General features: G+C 41.8%; 1 protein-coding gene across 1 annotated transcript in view; it reads left to right on the top strand.

Annotated features, from left to right (window-relative positions):
- The window catches only part of kiaa0825 (KIAA0825 ortholog), a 109,318-nt gene that overhangs the window by 22,210 nt on the left and 65,692 nt on the right, over positions 1 to 21,416 (top strand). Inside the window, exons 9-19 of the mRNA XM_035658689.1 lie at positions 4,711 to 4,988; positions 6,382 to 6,532; positions 8,618 to 8,808; positions 9,758 to 9,964; positions 10,273 to 10,383; positions 12,187 to 12,326; positions 15,024 to 15,203; positions 17,149 to 17,379; positions 17,482 to 17,786; positions 18,045 to 18,157; positions 20,556 to 20,700. Coding sequence (XP_035514582.1) covers positions 4,711 to 4,988; positions 6,382 to 6,532; positions 8,618 to 8,808; positions 9,758 to 9,964; positions 10,273 to 10,383; positions 12,187 to 12,326; positions 15,024 to 15,203; positions 17,149 to 17,379; positions 17,482 to 17,786; positions 18,045 to 18,157; positions 20,556 to 20,700 — 2,052 coding nt within the window. The remainder of the gene's footprint in view (positions 1 to 4,710; positions 4,989 to 6,381; positions 6,533 to 8,617; positions 8,809 to 9,757; positions 9,965 to 10,272; positions 10,384 to 12,186; positions 12,327 to 15,023; positions 15,204 to 17,148; positions 17,380 to 17,481; positions 17,787 to 18,044; positions 18,158 to 20,555; positions 20,701 to 21,416) is intronic.

Below are 21,416 nucleotides of genomic sequence, written 5' to 3'. Positions count from 1 at the left end.
GTGTAATTATCCATTGCTTCTATTCAGTGGTGTCTCCACCATTGTTTGATGATTCCTTATAAAGTATATTATAGTTATGTTAATGAGGAGGTACTGAGCCAGAATGTCTTCATGATATCACAGTGGGCCTACAAAGTGGATCATCTTGCAGGTTATACAGAAAAACTAAAGAAAGAAACCATGTCCTCTCCTTTTAGTTTTCCTCTTAAAGGCAAAATCTGTAATCCCAATGCAAACAAAGTGGTAGGCTCACTACCAGAATAATTTTAAGTACACTAAAAACCCCAAACCATTAAAATACTGATTTTACTTTTTTTTTTATCACTGAATTCGAGTAAGGTGTTATCTTCATTAATCTGTTTAAATGGGTAATTAGGGGGCTATATTGTTTTCTTTATGGTATGGAGTAGAGCTTACTTAATAACTAAATTATTTTACAGCATTAAATTTCATGCCTCAAACACTATATTTCTCTCATGTTGTTATCATTGAATTACCTTGTGACTTACTGCAGCTATTGAAATAAAATTGTGCTTCAAGCAGTTCTTTTCACAGTGCCCACAGATAATAGAGAATGCCCAAAGATGCTTTACTACAGAAAGGCACACCACTCTGTAAATGGCCACTAGCACAGCTAGAAGCACAAAAGTCTGCAGCCTGGAGAGCATTTATAAATGATGAAACATGACAGTGACAGTGAAGTGTCTTACTAGAGCTGTGTGATCATCTTTAGAGTGCATCATCAGATGTGTTGTTAGATACATTATATGTCACAAAATCCTGTGAAAACTCTGATAGCGAGGATCAACAACACTTCAATGCCCTGCAACAATACAACTAAAACTAGAGTGCTCCATAGGTCTTAATACAAATATGGTTCCCCCCAGACATAAGGAAAGCGAGTTATGTGTTGGAGAAAATTCTTTATTTTGTTGTTCTGCTAATACACTGCAAGAACTCTTGATAACAAGCAAAAGTAAACTTTTTTTTACTCTCATTTATTTTTTTGTATCTCTTTAAGATTAAAAGCTCCAAATGAAAATTCAAGGAAAAGGGTATAAACACAAAAAAACCCTTTTAAATAGGATATATGACATAAATTTTTTTAATCCTCTATTGGTCTGTCCCTAATATAGATTTCTGTGAATTTTTCACATTATACTTCATTTATAAAAACTCTCTTACACACACACACACACGCACACACACACAGTTTTAATGAATATGTTAATTGTGTGTACAATTAACCTAAGAATAAGACCCCAACCTGTCACTTTTCACCGTGTGAATGAGCATGTTTTTCCGTACACACCTCTGCCCCTGTCCTGTTCATCCTCCTTTATTACTACCTGACTGAACAATGCAGGTCTACACATTGTATCACCCAGACCCAGGGAGATTAATGGTTTTTGTAGCCCCAGTGGAAAGCACCTTTTATAATAGAGAGTCCAATGATTTGGGCCTGACACAGTTGACACCCTGGATCAGAAAGGGCCTTGGGAAGAGTCATCAGTATTACTTGAGGGGGAGGACTCTAAGGACAAAAGAGAGACAGCACGAAACCAAGAACCGGTATGGGTGATATTATGAGGGCTAGATGGTGTGTAGTGAAAGGTGTTGAATAGAGTAAAGTATAGGGTATACAGATGATGGAGGGATGTATCACAAAGGCCAAGATGCTAGAGTAGAGAACAGGATAAAGAAGGGATAGTGTGAGAGAAGGGATAAGAAGTGAGGGCCTGGGAAATGGCAGGAAGAGGTGAAGTAGTCACCAGAGATTGACTTTTCTCAGGAGGAAGACCAGTGTCTGATGTAAGACCAGGCTTAGTGTGAAACTCTCAAAGATGTTCCAGTGTTGGAGGCTGGACTGCCATATACTTACTTCCATTTAAAATCTCACAATGCTTTTTTTTTTTCTTTCTCTTCTTTCCATTTTCTTTCCTATTTTACCATTGCTGAACTTTTCCTCCTGAAATTCCATGAAACTTTCTCCGAATCGCATTCCCCCATTTTCCTCCAACTCTTCTGCTACCCACTCTCCACTATACTGCACACTATACAGACTCTTATCATTACTGCCTCACCTCTCTCCTCTTCTCTCCTCCTCCTCTTCCTCCCCCTCTCCTCTAGCCCTTTTACACTGACAGTATTTGTGGCTTTCATTGCTAACGAGAGTCAGAATTTGTCTGTGCTCAGGACCTGTACAACATATTTATGTGTAGGTCAACGCTTCAAAGATGAGAGCCTTTCAACCCAAAGGTTATACATGCATGCATTTGCATTCAATAACAGCGAGCCAGACAGACATCCAAGACGAGACCGTTAGATATTATATATATATTTCCCCCTCCCCTGTCCTTTTTTGACACATGCCCTAGTGTTTGAGCAGAGAGCAAATTACTATACAAGACATAAGCATGAAATATGGCTGGTTCAAAGGCATTATGATGGATCAATATTTCACACATTTATATTCATATGTTCATACCTCAATCCTCACTTTTTTTCATTTGAACCCACTTCACTGTCTGTATTACCATACATATGCAGGCTGCGATGATACTGTTCATCCATCAGAGTACTTTAGATAGTGTACTTTTTTTATTGGCAGTCAGTTGTGCGCTGAATGCCAAATACTCTCTGTTCAACAGCTGGAACTCGCCCTCCTGTCAGAACCTGGGATTGAGCTTTTCTTGTTTGGGTGGGCCCTTCTAACCTAGATGCTAGCTCTCTATTATAGCAACAGAAGTGCCTTTTCTGTATTCAGACTTCACTGAAGCTCTCACCTGCATGTTCAGTCCTCCACTTATGTGTCTACTCCAAATTCTGCACACACCAACAGGCCTCCCTAACACTTTAAAACTTTATACAATCTCTTCACCTTGCTGCAATAGTCCTGGTGGGATTCCAGGCTTTGATCTTAGCTAGTTATGGTTTCAGTCTGACATCAGTGTGCATGCATGTATGTAGTTGTTTTTATGTGAGAGTGCATGTGAGGATGACTGCTCAGTGTGTGTGTGTGTGCGTGTGTTTGTGCCGATACTGTATGTGTATGAGATGCTTCTCCAGGGTCTCTCCATCACCCTGGTAATGCTGAGTGTTGTGTCTGCCTCTGCTTTTTCTCTCTCAAAGCTAAGCTCCTAATGACTACATGCAGTCAGATATTGACTTAATTGTCCAAACGGCCATTGTTCCCAGGCCTTTTAACCCCACTGGAAGCTTTTAAGGAGAAAATTGTGTAAAGAGATTGTGAGATTGTCAATTGTGTACATAGACTGGAGCCCTGATCTGACAGAACGTCGAACTTCCCAGTCAGCCCCTACAGTAAGTCAAGTAATAGAGTGTGTGACTCTATAAGCAAGTAATACATGCTATGTGTGATTGATTGATTAAACTGGCATACAGTTTTCTGAGTTATGGTGTTTTTTTTTCCTTGGCTTGGTACTGTAGCTCCAGGGAATATGGAAATATGCTTTGTTTTAAGTCATTTTAAGGATCTTCCTGACTCATAACTCAGATCTATAGGTGAATAAATTTGGAGGTGAACTCACACACATATGTGACTCCTTTGCAACTGCCTGATCATCTTTCACTGTTCTCTATGTGATGTCAATAGGAAGCACATGAGGTAATAGAGGCAGTGGTATTAAGGTGCGCATGCATGTCTTGCTGTGCTTCTTGGTCTGTGCAATAATAGGTACATGCTGCTTTTTAAAGTGTCTGCAGAAAACATTTTAAACTATTATGCTACAGTAAATGCATGTTATGCATTTATTTTGTGCAGGAGCCACACCACCACACATCCATTTACATGTACTGTTATTAACTTCCAACAAGTTCAAACTACAGCTAGTCTAGTGCCATGTTTGTGAAACTGTTTGGCCAGAAGAAAAATTAAATTTTAGTATACCATTCTGATTGACACAATCCTATCATTAAATTCATTCAAAATATTAATGATTTCAGCTTTAGGTAAATACCAGCAGATACCTGGACTGCTTATCTGTATCTCAGCAAGCACACACACTCAACTATTTTAAAGCCCCTTGATCAGCCAGTCTCCTGGCCCCTGGAGAGGGAAAGGTGTAGGCAGCCCTGTCCCTATAGGCCATTCTCCAGGACAAATGTGGATAAATGAGATAAGTCTTGCTTGTTGCTCTGGCAGTTTATAGAATAAGCTGTAGGTCTTTTACATTGCTGAAACAGCTCTCTCCCCCTCCCTCTCACTCATTCTCACCTTTGCCTGACCTTTTCTTTTTCTTTCCTCTCAGCACATCTGACTCCCCCACCTCTTCCTACTGTATGTACTGTAATATTTCTGTTTGAATGTGGTTAACATGATGCAGGCCGTTATACAATTAGACAAGTACTGCTGTATCCTCGGAAGTAATGGTTTTATTTGACCTGATACCAATTATGCATGTTCAGCAGCAAGGTTTATGTGGAGGGCATGTCTTTAGACATCTGTATTCTACATTTGCACTGATGTTTGCTTTTCAACTTGCAAAATGTTAGAGAAAAATGCATGTGTAATACTCACATGCTCAGTCTTGAATCCTTGTCATTCTGATGACTCCTCGCAAATGTTCCATTATTTATATCTAATGAGGTCTCTTTCTGATGTTTTTTTCTGTTTTCCCTCTTACTGACAGATTTCCCCTCTGTTATTGAGATCATCTTGTCTTGTCTTTGCCTTCTCTCTCCCTTCAGTTCTGTGGAGCAATCATGACTGAGCTGGATGCTTTACTACCCTTGGCAGCAGCCTGCAGAGACAGCTCCCTCCTGGAGGTGCGATCAAGCTTTGTGGAGGCGTGTGGCAGGGAAGCATTTGCCATGCTGGGCCGTTTGCAGGAGAGGGCCCTGGAGGTACCATCCTCTGCACCCCTGAAGAACCTGCCTGCTCTGCTGGCCACTTGCATTCATGTGCACCAACGAATGGAGCACTACTATGCCAGGCTGAAAGACTCAAATACAACTGCAGCTAAAGTGTAAGGAGAGGGTTTTTGTGTGTATGTTTTGGTGGGTATTATGGCAGGGGATTGGAATAGTTTATTGGCTGCTATAAATTTATGTATGTGTGTGTTTTACTATATCTTAGTGTGTAAGTCACCTATCCATCCATGCCAGCATCAATTAGATGACAGAAATAGTTATTAGTTATTGATTAAATCTTGGCTGCTCTAATCAACAGAAACGTGGAGATATGTCACATAAACAAATGTGGATTGTACTAAATATGTTGCAGTACTTTATTCTATAACCCCAGTAAAAATACATACAATAACAATTACAGTAACAATATAAGAACAATGTAAAAACCCTCAGATGGTGACTGTAGAACTATGTCAAAATGATCAGACAGACAGACAGACATCAAACTTAGTTTAGAGCATGAATGGAAGTGTGACTGTCAAGACAACCCATTACAGATGTCGAAACCCAAACCCTCTCACAGCTGCCACATTCCTGTACGCAGCACCCATCTTTTTTCCAACATTACCCATTGTTCACATCACACAGTCATGTCAAAACTTCTGTTTTTCAACAATAACCTAATCAGACTGCTAACAGCCTGCTCAACATAATAAACTGAACTGCAGTACAAATAATTGTACCAAAGACTGAATTAGTGTATCACAACTCACTCCAGCTACCCTGTATGTATTGTCATATGATTTTCGACTCCCGTCCTCCTCATAAAATAGACAGGGGAAGAAGGAATGGATTTGTGCTTCCAAAACAGTAGAAACATTTTGACAGATTTAAAATTTCAAGGGAACTGTACAGTTGCGATTAAAAGGAGGGGGACCAGAGTGTAAAAAAAAAAAAGGGGTTTAAATGATTGACAGGAGGTAATGACACCCATATTGTGTCTACATCTGGTGAGTTTTTATGCCCCGTAATACCCCCTTAACCTCTGCTCTCCATAGATCACCTCTAAAGGCGTTGCTGGTGCCCTCAGTGCTCCTGTTGTCCCACCTCTGGCCCTGTGCACCCCTCCACCTGCACTTGCACTGTGCCCCCTCCGGTCATAAAGTACTTTTCTTTCTCTACACCATCCAGTCCCCCTGGTTTTAAGCCTCCTGTACCCCTGTTAAACTCTTGCCTCTCTCTGGAAAGTATCAAGGCAGGCAGATTTAAAGGATATGAAATGTCACCCTGAACTTTTAGAATAAATCATCAGTTCTTTCATCTGCTCTAATTCATCTCATGTTTGTTTGATATACAGTAGTCAATTATGCATCTGGATTACAAGACTGTGCCCTATTGGACTCCTGATCCCAGTGGTCCCTTTCTTTTTTCTTAATATACCATGTGTATTAGAGATTATGTATTTTCTGTCATTACCTTTGAAGGTTTGATTCCTTCCTCTATGCCTAGACCCCTGACCCTGCTGCCTATCCAGAAGTACCAAGATACAGTAGTGGCTTTGAGAGACCAGCTGACAAGCTATTGTATGCAGGTTTGTTCCACCTGCATTCTTCAAGACGCAGAGAGTCACTACTGGGAAGACCCCAAACCCTTCTACGAGGTAAAGTGTCTTCATGTTTCCGTGGAATTAGCTAACAATTAACAATGGCATGCTAAACTCTTAACAATAAATAATTTATAATAATTTATAAATAAAATTGTTTAATTGTCTTCATAAACGTCTCTACGTTTAAGTTTCTGGCATTAAATATATATCAATGGAGCCTATTTGAGTATTATTATTCATATTTGTTCATTTACCCCCAAATCAAGAAGACAGAAATGCAAAAACATCTCCAGAATTGTCTGGTGTTGATTTCATTCCTTTCATTGTAAAAAGTGGAAATTCTAATGCCACGTGTCTTAGTAGGCTTTTTTTGTAGATTCTGAGGAACTCCAGGAATTATACTCTGGAGCTTTCTCGCTTCTTCTTTTCATTCCCACAATACACCTTTACCTCCCACTCTCCCTCTTCTAACCAAGCCTTCTACTCTGAGCTCCCTGAGAACATCTGTGGCTTCCATGCTGCCCCGGGGGCTCCTGGGATTCAGCTGTCTGAAGTCTGCAGTCTACACTGGGACTGTCTGGAAACAGCATAGGGCCCCTGAAACTCCCCTACTTTATGCCCTTAAACCAATCTAAACCTCCCCTCTCTTTCTTACTTTACTCTGCTTTTTCCTTTTTTTTCCTCTTTGTTCCTCCTTCCTTCCCTGGGTCACTGGTGTCAGACAGACCTGCTGTGCGCAGGTGTGTGGTTTTATTCAAGCGTGCATCTGTACAGATGAATGCACGTGTGGGTGTGCAGCAGCATCTCCGGATGTGCGTTTTATTTGGTTTATATGTATATATCTATATTTTCATGTTTATTGTATATGTGTAGTTATATGTGTAGCCTTGTGTATTGGGTCTTTCACAGCTCAGTGCAGCTACAGAGAGAACCTTCTACAGCTTGGTTTTTTTCTTCTTTTTGTCACTTTACATTGCATTACATACATTGGCACATGAATAGCTGTTGGCAGAGAATATTTAATATTCTATAATAACAGCTCACAAGGTCAGTTAAGTCAATCGAAAGAAGTTCAAAGCATGACCTTGGCTACCTTCCTTGTCATGATTTAGCCTTCAGAGCCTTCAAAGCCAAATGCTAAATTTAATTTGAGAAAAAGAAAAGCTGTTATGAGTTTCCAAGTTTATTCAATCCCAAATTCAGTCCTCACTGTTGCCAGGGTGTCAACCCTAATAGGAATTTTGTTCATAGCTGACCTGGCTGGCTAAATAAAGTTTGACTTGAATAAACGGATAAAACAGTGCAACCGCACATGTAACTGTGGCCGCACTTGGTTTGGATCCAACGTCTGTGTCTGCGTTTGCTCTGCCGAGTCCACAGGCGGAGGATGGCGGCGTAATCCCGGATATAGAGCTCCGTCACGCTCCCCATCAACCCCCGATCCCTAAATGACTGGCTCCAGGGAGGAGAGGAAGGAGAGAAGTAAAATAGTAGATAGATGAGGTGAAGTGGGAAGAAAATGAAAAGGGATAGAGGGACATAATGAGTTGAAGAGTGGAGGAAGTTGGGGAGTTTTGAATGTGTCAGTATTTCTGCCCCACACAAACCATCCACTGGAGCAGTTTTTTGTTGGAGGTTAAATATGAGGAGTTCAGAGGAACAGGGAGGTTTATTGAATGAATTATTCTATGTCCTTTCTAATGCCAGGACAATAATATATTTTTCTCCATCAGTCCTCCCCTCTCTGTCTTTCTTTCTTCTCACTCTCACTTGTCTTCACTCACTTCATTCAGAGTTCTCAATTTCTCCCCGCCTCTCTCTCTATCTGTACGTGTGAGCGTGTATGTGTGTGCCTGTTGTGATGTGTTCTCCAGTTCAGGACTTTAAAGCAGTCTAAAATCCCAGTGGGGGAAGAAACCCAGGTGCAGAGTGCAGGTGGCGTGACCACTGAGACATCCTGGTGTTGACAGACCTGCCTCTGTCTCTGTCTCTCTCTTTCTTCTCCTTCATGTTATCTTTCTCACTCTCTCTTTCTCTCCTTCTGTTTTTATCTTCTTTTCCTCTTCTCTGTTTTTGCTTCACTGTTAATATCCATATCTTCATCTGCAACCCCCTCCCTCTCATCCACCACTTTCTTAGGGTGAGCGCTGTTCCTTCTCAGTGCAGATGTGGTTCTACTTCCTGTGTGGGCTCCGTAGAGACCTGTGGTCGGTCCTTCCGGCAGACTTGGCGAAAGAAGTGCTCGGCCAGGTGCTGTCAGAGACTTTACAGCTGCTGGTGCAAAGATATGCCAGGGCTCGTCCTTCATACAAGAGACACCTGCAAATCAGGTACTCTATCAAGTACCATACTGGCATCAGTTATGTTCACTTGAGAAATCTAGTCCTACACTGCAATTTGTGTTCTTACCCATTGTTTAAACACTTGAAGTATTGATCTGACTAAATTATATTAGAACTCCTAGTCAAAGCCCTAAATTGTCTCACTGTTGCCCTACTTTCTCTCAGCTCCTTTGGGTCTGGTGGTGGAGGTCTGAACGTAGTGTTAGCACATCATCGGCACACTCTCTGTACAGGCTCAGGGGGTCATCTATTCCATGCTCTTTTTTTTGTCTTTTGCCTTCTAACAGCTGAGTGATGACAATGAACAGGTTGACACACAGTAAGATGATGGAAGAGTGACAAAGACAAAGTGCATTATACATGTGTAGCACTGCAGGATGTCAGCACTAAGCCTGGTTTATGTTGCTTGGAGATGCTTGTGTTTCTGGAGAGACAGTTGTAAAGTGTAAGCCTAGCCTAAACAGATGGCTTTTCAAAGCTTCTCAAAGTTTCCTATGTGTATAGCACTCACATGGGTACTTTTATGCTACCTCAGTCCATCCCTGGGTGTGTCTTATAACGATTTAGGCCATGAGAAGACCCAGAATGAGGAGATGAGAGATGATGAGCAGCTCTCCACAACCAATTGAGGAAACAGATTTAGGGGCGTTTAAAAGTAAAAGCAATGACTTTTATAGTGAAATCCAAAGCCTGTAGTACACTTAACTTTCCAACAATAAAATCACCAGAAGGTTGTTATCTGACTGGCTGCACAATGAGGCTGTTATGTCATGATGTAATGATGGATGTGAGCCTTTGAAGACAGGGATGTTCCTTAACATGACACGGCCTTTCTCTTTCTCTCTCTTTATGTGTTCTGACGTATTCCCTCGTCTCTCATATTTTCTGGTTTCATCTATACATTCGCCCTTCTCTGTTTCCTTACTCTGTGTCTAAGATGTGACATTACGGCAGTGTTGCTGTATGTGGAGCAGCTTATGTGGAGCGTGTGTGAAAGTCCTGAGGCCTTGGTGCGCTCCAACCCTTATTCAGCAATTGCCATGATAGCAGGCAGATCAGACTGGCCATATCATATCCACAGCCTGTGTGAGCAACTCCTGACAGTCCTCGTCATTGTCACAGCACCCCTATCTTTGCTGTATAGGTAGGTATACACTGTACGTTTTTTTTATTCAACCATAAGTTAAAGTAAAATATGAGCTTGGCACACCCATTTTTTTCACTTTTCATATGAAACTAATTAATAGACTATTGCCAGTGACTTTGGAATCTTTAGTCTTAAATGTCATACTTGACATGAGTCGGCTGCCAACAAGTAAAATAACAGTATACTATGCAGGAGGATGTATTTGGTTGAAAAAGTATGCCCACCATACTGTATATTTTGTAAATTGAAGATGTATTAATCAGAATGATATCAAAATTGCAGTGTGTGATCTCAATTTTCCCCAGGATGTTTATTATTGATCCTGCAAAAGAGTCCACGCCACATCAGCCTGACAGCCCTGTTGTCCACTGGCTAAATGCTATCGACCCTGATGTCTTCACAGAGCAGGCCATACGGTATGTAAAATACACCCATCATACCATCCATCACCCGTCATACAGTAGGTAAACATATGCATGTTCACATACAACCTCACATACATGCACACCGGTATGCTAAGCCATCATACACACCTCCTCCCACTGCATAGAGAACCATATGTGTGTGTGCGAGTTCTAACCACATACTGAATGTGTGGATATATAACCAGACTTATCCGTTGCTCAGGGCTTCAAGCCTGAGTTGCTGTAGTAATATAACACAGATGCAAGCTGAGAAGGAAAAAAAATAAAAAATAAACTACCGTTGCTGCTGACACTGATTTTGTTTATGTTGATGGTTGCTGAGAGCTTTACACATGAGGCGTCAACAGAGTGGTGTGTATGTGCTTGTGTATGCTTGAATGTGTACATACATGCATACATGTGTGTCCAGTTACTGTTGTGACCTCCATGGTGCATTCAATCACTCCCCCTCCTCTCACCCTTGATCCACCCTCCTCCCCTCTCATCTCCCTCACTGCCAGAGGTGATGTCATTGCGTGCTGATGGAGCACAAATCAAACTAACCCCCGCGCTCCTGCTCCTAAGTATTGGAGAGCTGAAATTAGTTTATTTTTATGACCTCTTTATTTCTTTGCTCCCACCTCCTGCCTGCATGCGAGGGTGCCAGGGGGCCTGCCAGTGGCCCGGGGCCAGATCCACAGGTCCTCAGTTAAGACTCGGCCTTTGTGGCCACATCTCTCCCCAGCCCATTAAAATAAAACCCATTGTTATGGTTATTAAATAAAACAATAATAAAACCACAAAGCACATAAATAAATCATACAGCATTACAGGCTATAAAGAAAGCATCTGAAGTTATGTTTTCTGGCCTTATGTGTGTTTTTGCATTTGCACACACTCATACTCTGCATTTTTCTCCTTGCCTTTGCACGTGTGTGTGTGTGTGTGGTGTGTGTGTGTGTGTGGTGTGTGTGTGTGTACGTGTACGTGTACGTATCTGTGTGTCTTAGTTCTGTAAGCTGACCCTGCGCTGTAGCCGGGTAGATTTATCAGAGCAGTTAAAAGAGGATTTCTTCTGGATTTGCGGTCCTAGTGACATCATAAATTGCACTGTCAGATTGAGGCATAGTTTTCCTCAGTCAAGCAGCAGGGTGCACCCTGCTCTAGCTTTCTGGCTCAAATAGAATGGTTAATTTCTGGGCAGACACCCCCTGTACTCCCTCCCACCCCCTCGCTCTTCAGACAAACTCTGTCCATTCCCTCCATTAGATTTTATTGAGATGTATAAAGTAACATGCAGGCACACACATGTCAGCATGGTCTCACACTTGCACACATACATAACCACAAGCATAGGCTATGAGGGGTGCACATACACACACACACACTTACACACACCAAGGATACGGCTCATTACCCACAGCTGGCTGCAGCCTCTTGGTTATACAAAAGATGTAGGAGGGGGGTACTGCTGTATATTCATGTATTTGGCTGTCTCCCAAATGTTAATTTGGTTTTAGCTGGCCAAAATTAGAGCTAATTCCTTCCCGGTGCACACTATAAGTAAGCAAGAGTGAAGACATTTGCAGACTAAGCTCGTATCAGGAGTGAGTGACAATGAAGGAAGTTACCATTGTAGCATCAACACTATTTCCTCTCAGACTGTCATCCAAGACAGCTGTGATTTCAGTGTCTGTCTTTCACTTGTGAAGCTTTTTCCCCTCCTTTGTTGTCTCTTGCTAAATGGACTGCTATCTGTACACTCACCTGACACTGCAGAACTGTCAACTTTGTTTTCCTTCTTTCCGCTCTCAGAGATGGCCTTATGGGCCAGACGGCCTCTGCATGTCAGCTGAGGCTGCTGACCTCTGACCCAGGACGCAATCCCAGGTTGCTGCTGCGAATGCTGCTGTACAGAGACTGTCACCTGCCCAGAATACTCCTGGAAAACTCTTGTATGTCTGTTTTTTTTTGTGCGTACTTAGATTGGTATGTGTAAATTGCTAAATGGAACAATGTGCATACCTAGCTGTCAATCCTTTAGGAGGAAATTGAGGCTATTTTTGTTAATTCTTATATTTCCTTTTATACAATGCTGGATCCACAGTCGAGCGTAGGGCGTGCGTAGGAAGATGTTTACCAGTGTCTTAATTATGGTGCTCAAAGATCCTAAGTGAGTTATACAGACCTTATATGAGCTCTATCCATTTTATGAAGTTATCATCAGCATCTTTGCCTTCATCATCATTTTCACCTTGGTCACCATCATCACTAAATCAATAGAGAGCAGTAATAAACACTCAACAGGCCCAGGCGGAGCACACACGCTGACCTTTAAAGATTTTCCCTTCCTTCTTCTCCCCTCTGCACCGGCAACAGTCTAACCTTTAAAGACTGTTGTGCACTCGCACATTAATTCACATTATAGCGACCTCATTAATAACAACTCTCACTGTCTCATTCTCTCGCTTGGTCTGAGTCTGGCTCAGAGGCTCTGCAATGCTTCTCCCTCCACGCTGCCGTAAATCAGCGCTGGAAGCGCTGACGCTCGTGTGTTATCACGGTGACGGGCTAATTAACCAGGAAGCAGACAGACCAAAGGAACAGCTTGACTGAATGCTTCCCATCAGCCACTGCACTTCTTTACATACATGTACATACCGTGTCTTGGTGCTTTCTTGGAAAAAATGAATGCGTAACTTACTCAAAGATAATAATACAGTGAGTTACAAATTACTTCAATTGGACTCTGTTCTATCTAATTGAATTAAATTTAGTGCAATAAAGAAATTGTTAAAGTCAGCTGCTGTTAGAACACAAACACTTAAATTCTTAAACTGTGTAGTGCATTTGTTTCTAAAATGCTGTTTACAGTACAGTATATGTGCCTTATCAAAGCACACTAACTTGCTAGAGAGGTAGTTAACAAATTAAATGACCTACCCAATGTCTGGCTATTTGTATTTGTCTGCAGGGGGATAGTACTTCCTCTACATTTAAAATAACAGTTTTTGCTTTTGCACAACTCACCCTAAATCAGAAGATACACTAGTGCACACACGCACACGCACACGCACACAGTCTTTTTATTATCATCACCACCGTGTCTGCTTCCAATTACAGAGGTCTGCAGAAAGGGCCCTTGTGACTGGTTGACTGGTTGTCCGGAAGATAAACAGGTGTATCTATTGGCTATGTATCAAGGTTGGATAAGCTTAGAGATAAAGAGGGAGGGAAAGAGAGTGAGGAAGAATAGAAAAACCAACCGAGAAATCGACGTAGAAACACAAACACGCTGGAATTATTGTCTGCTGCAGCAGTAGTGGAAAGTCCACAGAGATGTGCCAGTGCACTGTCATCTGTTTTTCTGAAGTCATCTGCTGCTCCATAATGGGATCATTATTAAAAGGCACCTAGTTAACCTGCCATGCTCTCCAGCACCCCAAGTGGAAATTAATGTTAGTCACCCCTGTTCCCTTGGACCGTCGCAGCCACAGCAGTGATATCCAGAACACTCTCTCCTTAAGGACCAATTACCAGACAGACAGAGAACAAGATGCCGGCATAACCCACATAATACCGCCTAATAGACTGATTGTAGGTCAGGCTGGTTGACCACTTTGGAGTGTATGTGTTAGATGCGTTATTGTGAAAGAAAAAGCGAGAGCGAGAGACGAAGAGGGAGACTTAGAGATGGAGACAGGGAGATAAGGGAAATTCAGTTCTCATCAGGACTTTGAGTGGTGGCAGTGCTTCCTACCTGTTATTAAGGTGGCTGATATTGCTGGCTCTATAATGCAGCAGCTAATTTAGCCCTGTCATTTTAAAATAGTCCAGCATTAGTCAGAAGGAAGTGGTGCTGCCCTCTGTCACAGTGCCCCCTCATTGACTGCTGTGTTGCATACACTCTCCTAGTCAAATAGCTGTCATCTCCCACACAGCAGACTGACAGACCGCTGGATGTCTGCCACCTCTGGAGCAATGGGCCTTTCCTCAGCAACCCCTGTCAACTTAACACACACACACTTGTAGGCACACAAAACACGTATATAGACATCCATATGGGTTACACACTCACACACCTCCATCCTCAGCCCTGTGCTCAGACAGCAACCCCCACAAGGACACCCTGTCAAAACCTCTTCCTTTTCACTTCCTGTCTCCATGTGCTGTGGGGGCTTTGAAATCTGGTTCTTTTTCTGTTTTTTCTGGTCTGTTTTTTCTCCATCTAACACAGATGTGAGTTTTTCTTCCCCTTCTATTCCACAATGCCTTTTGTTCACCCTTTCTGTTAACATGTGTCAGGTTGGGCAGCCTTGACATTTTCCAATGTGTTTTGTGCAAAGAAATCAAGATGCTGTTTCATAGGATAGGGTTTTATGTCTTTCAATACCTACCTCCATAAGGTTGATATTTTCTGAATCATAATTCAAAAAACAGTCACATTTTATGCTCACCTTCACACCCCTAACTGGATGTATGTTTGCGTATGAGTTAGCCCTTTCATATCTTTGTTTATCTTGTTGTTTGTGTGCTTGTGTCAAGTTTCCCTGACTATCAAGATGTCATAAATTCATTGACATTTTGGGTGCCTACACATTTATTTGTATTGTTCACTGAAGTGTCTGAATCAAAATGACTATTTTTTCCAGATTTTTGCCTGGAAAGCTGTTTAGATATGTCCACAGAGAGCTGCAAGGCAGGAGATGACTTCATAGTCGCATTGTTCAACCTTTTCAGTTGCCTGAACAGCGTTCCCAAAGCTTTGACTCAGGCCCTTCAACCATATCTCGAAAGGGCACAAATATGGGAACATCTCTACACACTGGCAGGTAAAGTAATAACCGTCTGCTGTATAATGTTGTAGTTCAGAAGTCATTACCACAGACTGGCATTACATTAATGTGAAGGTTGATATACAGTGCATTCCCAGAAGCTATAGTACTATTGAAAGCCATAGTACTGCACTAACCTACATTGTGTGGTTTTAAATAGTATTGTGAATTTCACACTTAAATGGTATTATAATAATGTGTTTATTCATTGGGACAAAAATATCTTCTTACTGCAGGAGAGCAACTTTCATTTTTCATATGTTCATTGTTCATTAGCTTTTAGCTGTTTGGTTTATAATGCAGGTCACTGTATGTCTATTTTATACTACAAAATGAAGTGATTATAAAATAACAAGTCAGTGCCGTTCTCATTTCATGTTAAATGGAAAACTGATTGTTTAATCTATCACCTCTCAAGATATTAAGACAACTGTTTCATGCTTGGATAACAGGAAATGAATGTCAGCAACTGATTTAGAGAGTTGACCAAGTTTTCTCAAAATATATTGTGTGTTTCTCAATATAAGGTTAAATGGTTGACAGTCCATGCATGTGAGCTAAAGCATGACTTCCTGTATACTTCCTAATAGACTGTTACAGAGATTACAACTATTCCCCAACTCTTCCTTTCTGCCTCTCTTTTGCACAAGCTTTGATACAGAGCTTAATCAGAACTCCTGTGGAGTATGGAGCTCTTTTTGGTGGTGATTTTTATATCCTGGTTGAGTGGTAATTATTGTAGCATAAATTAGGGTGATTGGAGAAGAGTATTTGGATGAAGATGGAGCAAGGGAGGGGTCGACAGAGGGAAAGAAATTCTCAATGTCATCCAATCATCATTTATCCTCACAGGGTAATTAGTTTAATTATTGGACTGTGCCAAATCTTTGTATTATAATTTTGGTTACAGGATACCCCAAGTGCCCCCATTTCTATTTAAACTGTTCACTGAGTTAACTTTCATAGATTACATTGAGAACTTCACTATTTCTCCACTTACAGTAATGTTTCATCACACAGTAGCAGGTTGTTTCGAATCAATACACCAGTCAATACAGTAGCGGGCGGTATAAAGTCTGAGAACCAAGTGACTTTGAAAAATAGGTCTAGGTCTCACCTGCCACAGAACGCTTCTCCCTCGAAAAGCTATATCATTTTCTGTTCCGCTCTCCTCTTTTTCAATGGGTCTGAGGTCACACATTTGTTAGGTGTCCCAGGAGATTTCAGTGCACTTCTAGTGCCGTCACAGTACTATATCTTTCTGTTGTAGCCTTTGGTTTTACAGCCGACGCTGTAGGAAGTTTATGGGTGCCATACAACTTCATGCTGTAGCTGCTCTGCTATCAATATGAGCAAGATATGAAAGGGCAGAGCAATGAAAGACATAGTGCACCTGGAGAAGGTAGTAAGATTTCTTCTGTCAGGCCACCTGGGTTTGATCGAGAACATCTGAATTTAACTTGACATTACTTGCTTTAACTGTAGATATTTCAACAGAATACCATCGTGCTCTGTGGATGAGCAAGCTATTCATGTCTCTGTATTTTCCCATTGTTTGAAAAGTGGAGTCATTTTTGACACAGTGAGTGTGCTATAATGACTAGGTCGACTATTTGAAAAGCCCAATCGCACAATATCTGTAATATTAAATTTATCTCACTCTAATTTGGTAGCAATCATACCATTTCATCTACCTTTCCTTTATGTCAGTAGTATGGCATCTGTGGGTCGAGTTAGAAATCTAAAGCTTTTATGATTTAAAACTTAGTATAGTAATGGAACAGTATTTTAATAGAGTAGTATTAAACTGTACATCTAGCTCTTACATACAGTTTAGGGCCCTATTTTTTTATTGTGCATTGATTGACTTTTTTGTACTATAGGTCTACCTACCTTCAGCCACCCTTCTTTAACTGCTACAAACATTTACAATTTTTATCAGACACAACTCACACAGCACCTGTAGTGGTCCGATGTGTTCGGACCTTAGTCACCAAGTCTACCAACAACCTCCTGGTACATCTGGTCTCCATGGTGACGAGTTTGCAGACCACAGAGGAGCCCAGTGGAGCTTCGTTCAAGCAGAATGTACCGGAGAGTGTCCTGGCTAAAATACCAAAGGAGTGGAACTACACACCACTGGAAACCAGGGGAAAGGAGACTGCCACTAAGAGTACGCATAGACTTGTACACATTTTCAAGTGGCATTTTCAAGTGAGTAAAATAACTTTAAGGTGTGTTTTTCCAAAAACTAACACCTCTTTTTTCCCCCCAGATGTTATATCTGTAACTATTCAAGCCTTGTCCTTCATTTTCACCAACCTGCCCTTGGCTGTAGCATCCGTGCCTCTCCCCATCCGCTACCTCTTCCAAGTGGCAGAGAAGCAACTTTCCCAGCACACCCGGCAGCTGCGCTTAGTAGGCCTGTTACTCTGGGCCCTGCTAGGCTGTCTGATCCAGGGCCTGGAGGACCCACACACACTAAAACAAATCGGTGGTCTGGCCCTGGATCGCGGGGCAAGAGAGCCCCTGTCCCTGCTGGCTGAGTGCCTACAGGCTGTCATGGGCATTCAACAGAAGGTAAGAGTTTAGGATAATGTAAGTAACAATAATATTAATAATAATTAGGGAGTTTGTTTACAAAAGTAGAGCATTATACCGGGCTGCTGTGGTGTCACTTGTTAGAAGCTAGCTGAAACTATACATTTGTATATATAGTATGTTTGAAAATCCTGATACCATTATTTTATCACATCAGTGGTTGATAAAATGTATGCCTCCAATAAGCCATCAACCATCTGACTCATTTACCTTAATGGTCTGCTGTTTGTCTGACAGGGTGTTCCTAAGCCCACAGTTCACAAAGTGCTACAGGCTCTGGAGGAAAAAAGACCCAAGTGGACAAACATGCAGCTACAAAAGGCCCGCAAGCTCTGCTCAGACAGCTGCAGGTGAGAGGTCAACTGCAAAGATTTAGCAAGAGGTCAAGGTCAGAATGGTATTGATGTAGTTTATATTATATTATGTTTTTCATGCATCCAGGAAAGTGCAATATATGCATTATCCATCATTAGTCTCAGATGGTATTGATTATTCATGTGCACCTTCAACAAAAAATTAGATATGATTTTATTCAGATAATTTTGATCGTAAAAAAACGCTTTTTATAAAATGAATTTCCCAATACATAATTTTAGTGATGTATCAATAGTAAGATGGAGATTAAGGGCTGATAGTTTGATGAAGGAGGAGGGTAAAACTGATCAAACTGACTGATGTTGCTGCGTGACATTCAATATAGAAGCTGAATAAAACAATGAAAAAGAATGCAGCTTAGATATGCTTTTTTTAATTGAGCATTCAAATTCTGATGTATCGTATCATTGAGATCGTTTTTCATTGAAAAGTCTTATGACTAAGATCAATGAATCCCAGATGTGTTTGTTGTGGTAAATGATGGACATGGCGTCTGACTGAATGGACTGCAGACTGGATTGATGGGAAAACAGCTTTCACTTTGGGCTGATCTGTGACCTTTGGCTCGCCGTTTGTAGCTTGTTCCCAGAAATTGCGCCTCTGGTCGCTCACTTCATCATAACAAACTCTGGATGCATCCATCCTCATAAAAAGGTGATTCAGTGCTGTAACACAACATGTACAATTAAAAAAAAAAAAAAAATTAGATTAAAAAAAAGACTGAGTACATTATGGCCAGTTCTAGGAAATTCTGTCTGCTCAGTGACAGGAAGAGGGGACGAGATGGGAGGAAAAAAAGAGAAGAAACAGGGATCGGGGTGGAGGTTGGAGAGGGGGTTGAGTGGAAAAGTGAAAGAAGAGTGATTATGTATCACCTGTCGGAGGCATTCAGTGGGATCATTACTATTCATTAAACTAACCTTCACAGGGAAGTGACGCCTGGCTTGTAAACAATCAGAATACAGTGTCAGAGAGAGAGAGGGAGAGAAAGAGAGAGTGAAAGAGAGAGAAAGAAAAATGAGAGAGAGAGAGAGTGGGGTATGTAATAACTCTAAAAACAACTGGCACTCCACTAACTGGCATCTCTCTCTCACAGACACACACACACACACACACTGAGTAAACCACTCAAAAAAGAGCATTTGCCCCTTGCAAGCCCTCCCACCTATGTTCCCTCATCCCACTTTCCCTCCTTTCTTTCCCAACTGTAACCCCCCTCCCCACGCCACCCACCTTGTCTTTGCAAAGTAATTTGTAGAGGAGAAGATTATTGTTCTCCATCATGGTGACCCTGGCTGGGCTGACGGGATGCATACACAGATGAAGATGAATGCAGTTATTCCTTGGCGGAGGTCTGCCTCTTTCAGGGCACATTGGCCCTAATGACATGATTGATAGGCTGTCCCAAATCCGGAGGGGCCCTCATTAATCACCCCGCTGACTGAATCCAATCATCTGCTTCACCTGCACAGTGATGGACAGGAAAGGATACAGCGCAGGTGCTGACACGGGTGCACAGCCACCATCGCCGACAACACCACCGTCGGGCCGCCAGGCAAAAGAATGAGGGGATGTACATGGACGAGAGGGGACTCCTCTTCCTTTGCCACTCTCAATGTCAAGCAGCCAATGGCTGGCTGACAGGCGACACCGCTTCTGCCACCTTATAATTACAAAGGGGAAGGGAGAGAGAGGGAGAACAATGACAGGAAGTGTATGTGAAGGAGAAGGTTTGATGGACGGTAGTGTGATATCCATCCATACAGGAAGGGCAGGAAAATGATGCAGGCGTCTGCCAGGGTTGGGGACTGTACATGCATGAGGACCTTGACACACAATTACACACACACATACACGCTTAAGAACACATACACCAATCATTTTTAGTGCACCAGCATCCTTTGCTAAAAATCCCCCTATGTATCTCATGAATGGTAATGAAAACAGCAAAAATGATTTTGTCTAACTCTCAGCCATTTCTCTGTAGTTCTCACTCTTTTTCAGCATTAGCCTTGGCTGGACTGTGCCATTTTTAGACAGTTTAGTTGAGAAAAAATGTCCTTCCATGCCTAGAATTTTAAGTTAATTTGCCCTCTGGAGTGAATGATATTCTAAATACTAAAAAATCATTAATTCTAAACTCAGGAGTCGTGTCTCAGTTAATTTTCTTGTGTAGAACAAATTACAAATTGTATCCCAAGTTCTTCTCCAAACTAGAAAATACTTCCTCTGCCAGAGGTGTTATAGAGATACAAGCTGACACGCTCCCTCTTCCTGTTTCCTCTCCTTTCTCTTTGCCTCACTCTGTGTTTTCTCTCTCTTTGTGTTTTTTTCTCCCATCTCCTCCTTTTCCCATCTCTGTTTCTCTGTCAGTGTATTTGAGCGAGGAAGGGAGAGCGGAGTCGCTGCGGCTGAACTGACTGAGCAGAAAATAGGCCTGATGCTGCTGGAGGTCTGCCACAAAGCAGGTGGCAGCGACTACCTGAGGCAGATCTATCACATCATCCAAGGCAATGAGGTAGGGAAGCACTCCCTCTCCCCAGCAATTAGGTGGCTGCTGGCCTGAGGCCGCAGGCTGTTCAGGAGGGGGAGACAGAGGGAAGAGGGCTGCTGCTTGTGTGCAGTCTGCTTGTTCTGATCTTCTGTTGTTCAGGTGACCTCAAGGGTGCAAACCCACAGTGATTTCCTGTGTTGTACGCTTACCACATGTATAGGGGTGGGAGCTGCATGGAGTTACCACATTCACTGTAGAACTCTTTGGTGGAGATCTGAGTGAGAGCAGTGAAAGTTATTTTAGCTAAATTCACTTCAGAGAAAAAATAGTTTAACGAAAAAGTAGTACTCTAGAAAGTGCTTAATTTAATTGGAGTAAATATATATGGGATAAATAGAGCAAATTTTGTGATATTTTTCCTTGAGTACACAGTTGATAAAACAAGTGCTTTAAAGTGAGAGTGGACTGGAATACATACATCAACTCAGGTTGTTTTAACTGGTTCCATAACACCTCTTCAGGTGGGCCTGTTGGCATTTCTCCTCTAGTGAAAATCAAACTGAAACATCCTCCACCTACAGAACACTACATTTATATCCCACAAACAGATTCCTGCTACTGTATATCACAAAGACACCAACATACACTACTCTTTACACTGTATCACATGTACCTGTGGACTGTATTCTTACCAAGATAGCTGTTTCAAAGGGAGAGAAAATTAATTATGAAAATAGGCT

Source organism: Morone saxatilis, unplaced genomic scaffold (assembly GCF_004916995.1).
Source record: "Morone saxatilis isolate NCDOM2014 unplaced genomic scaffold, NCSU_SB_2.0 Contig16, whole genome shotgun sequence".
NCBI lineage: Eukaryota > Metazoa > Chordata > Actinopteri > Moronidae > Morone > Morone saxatilis.
This window is presented reverse-complemented; position numbering and strand designations above follow the sequence as displayed.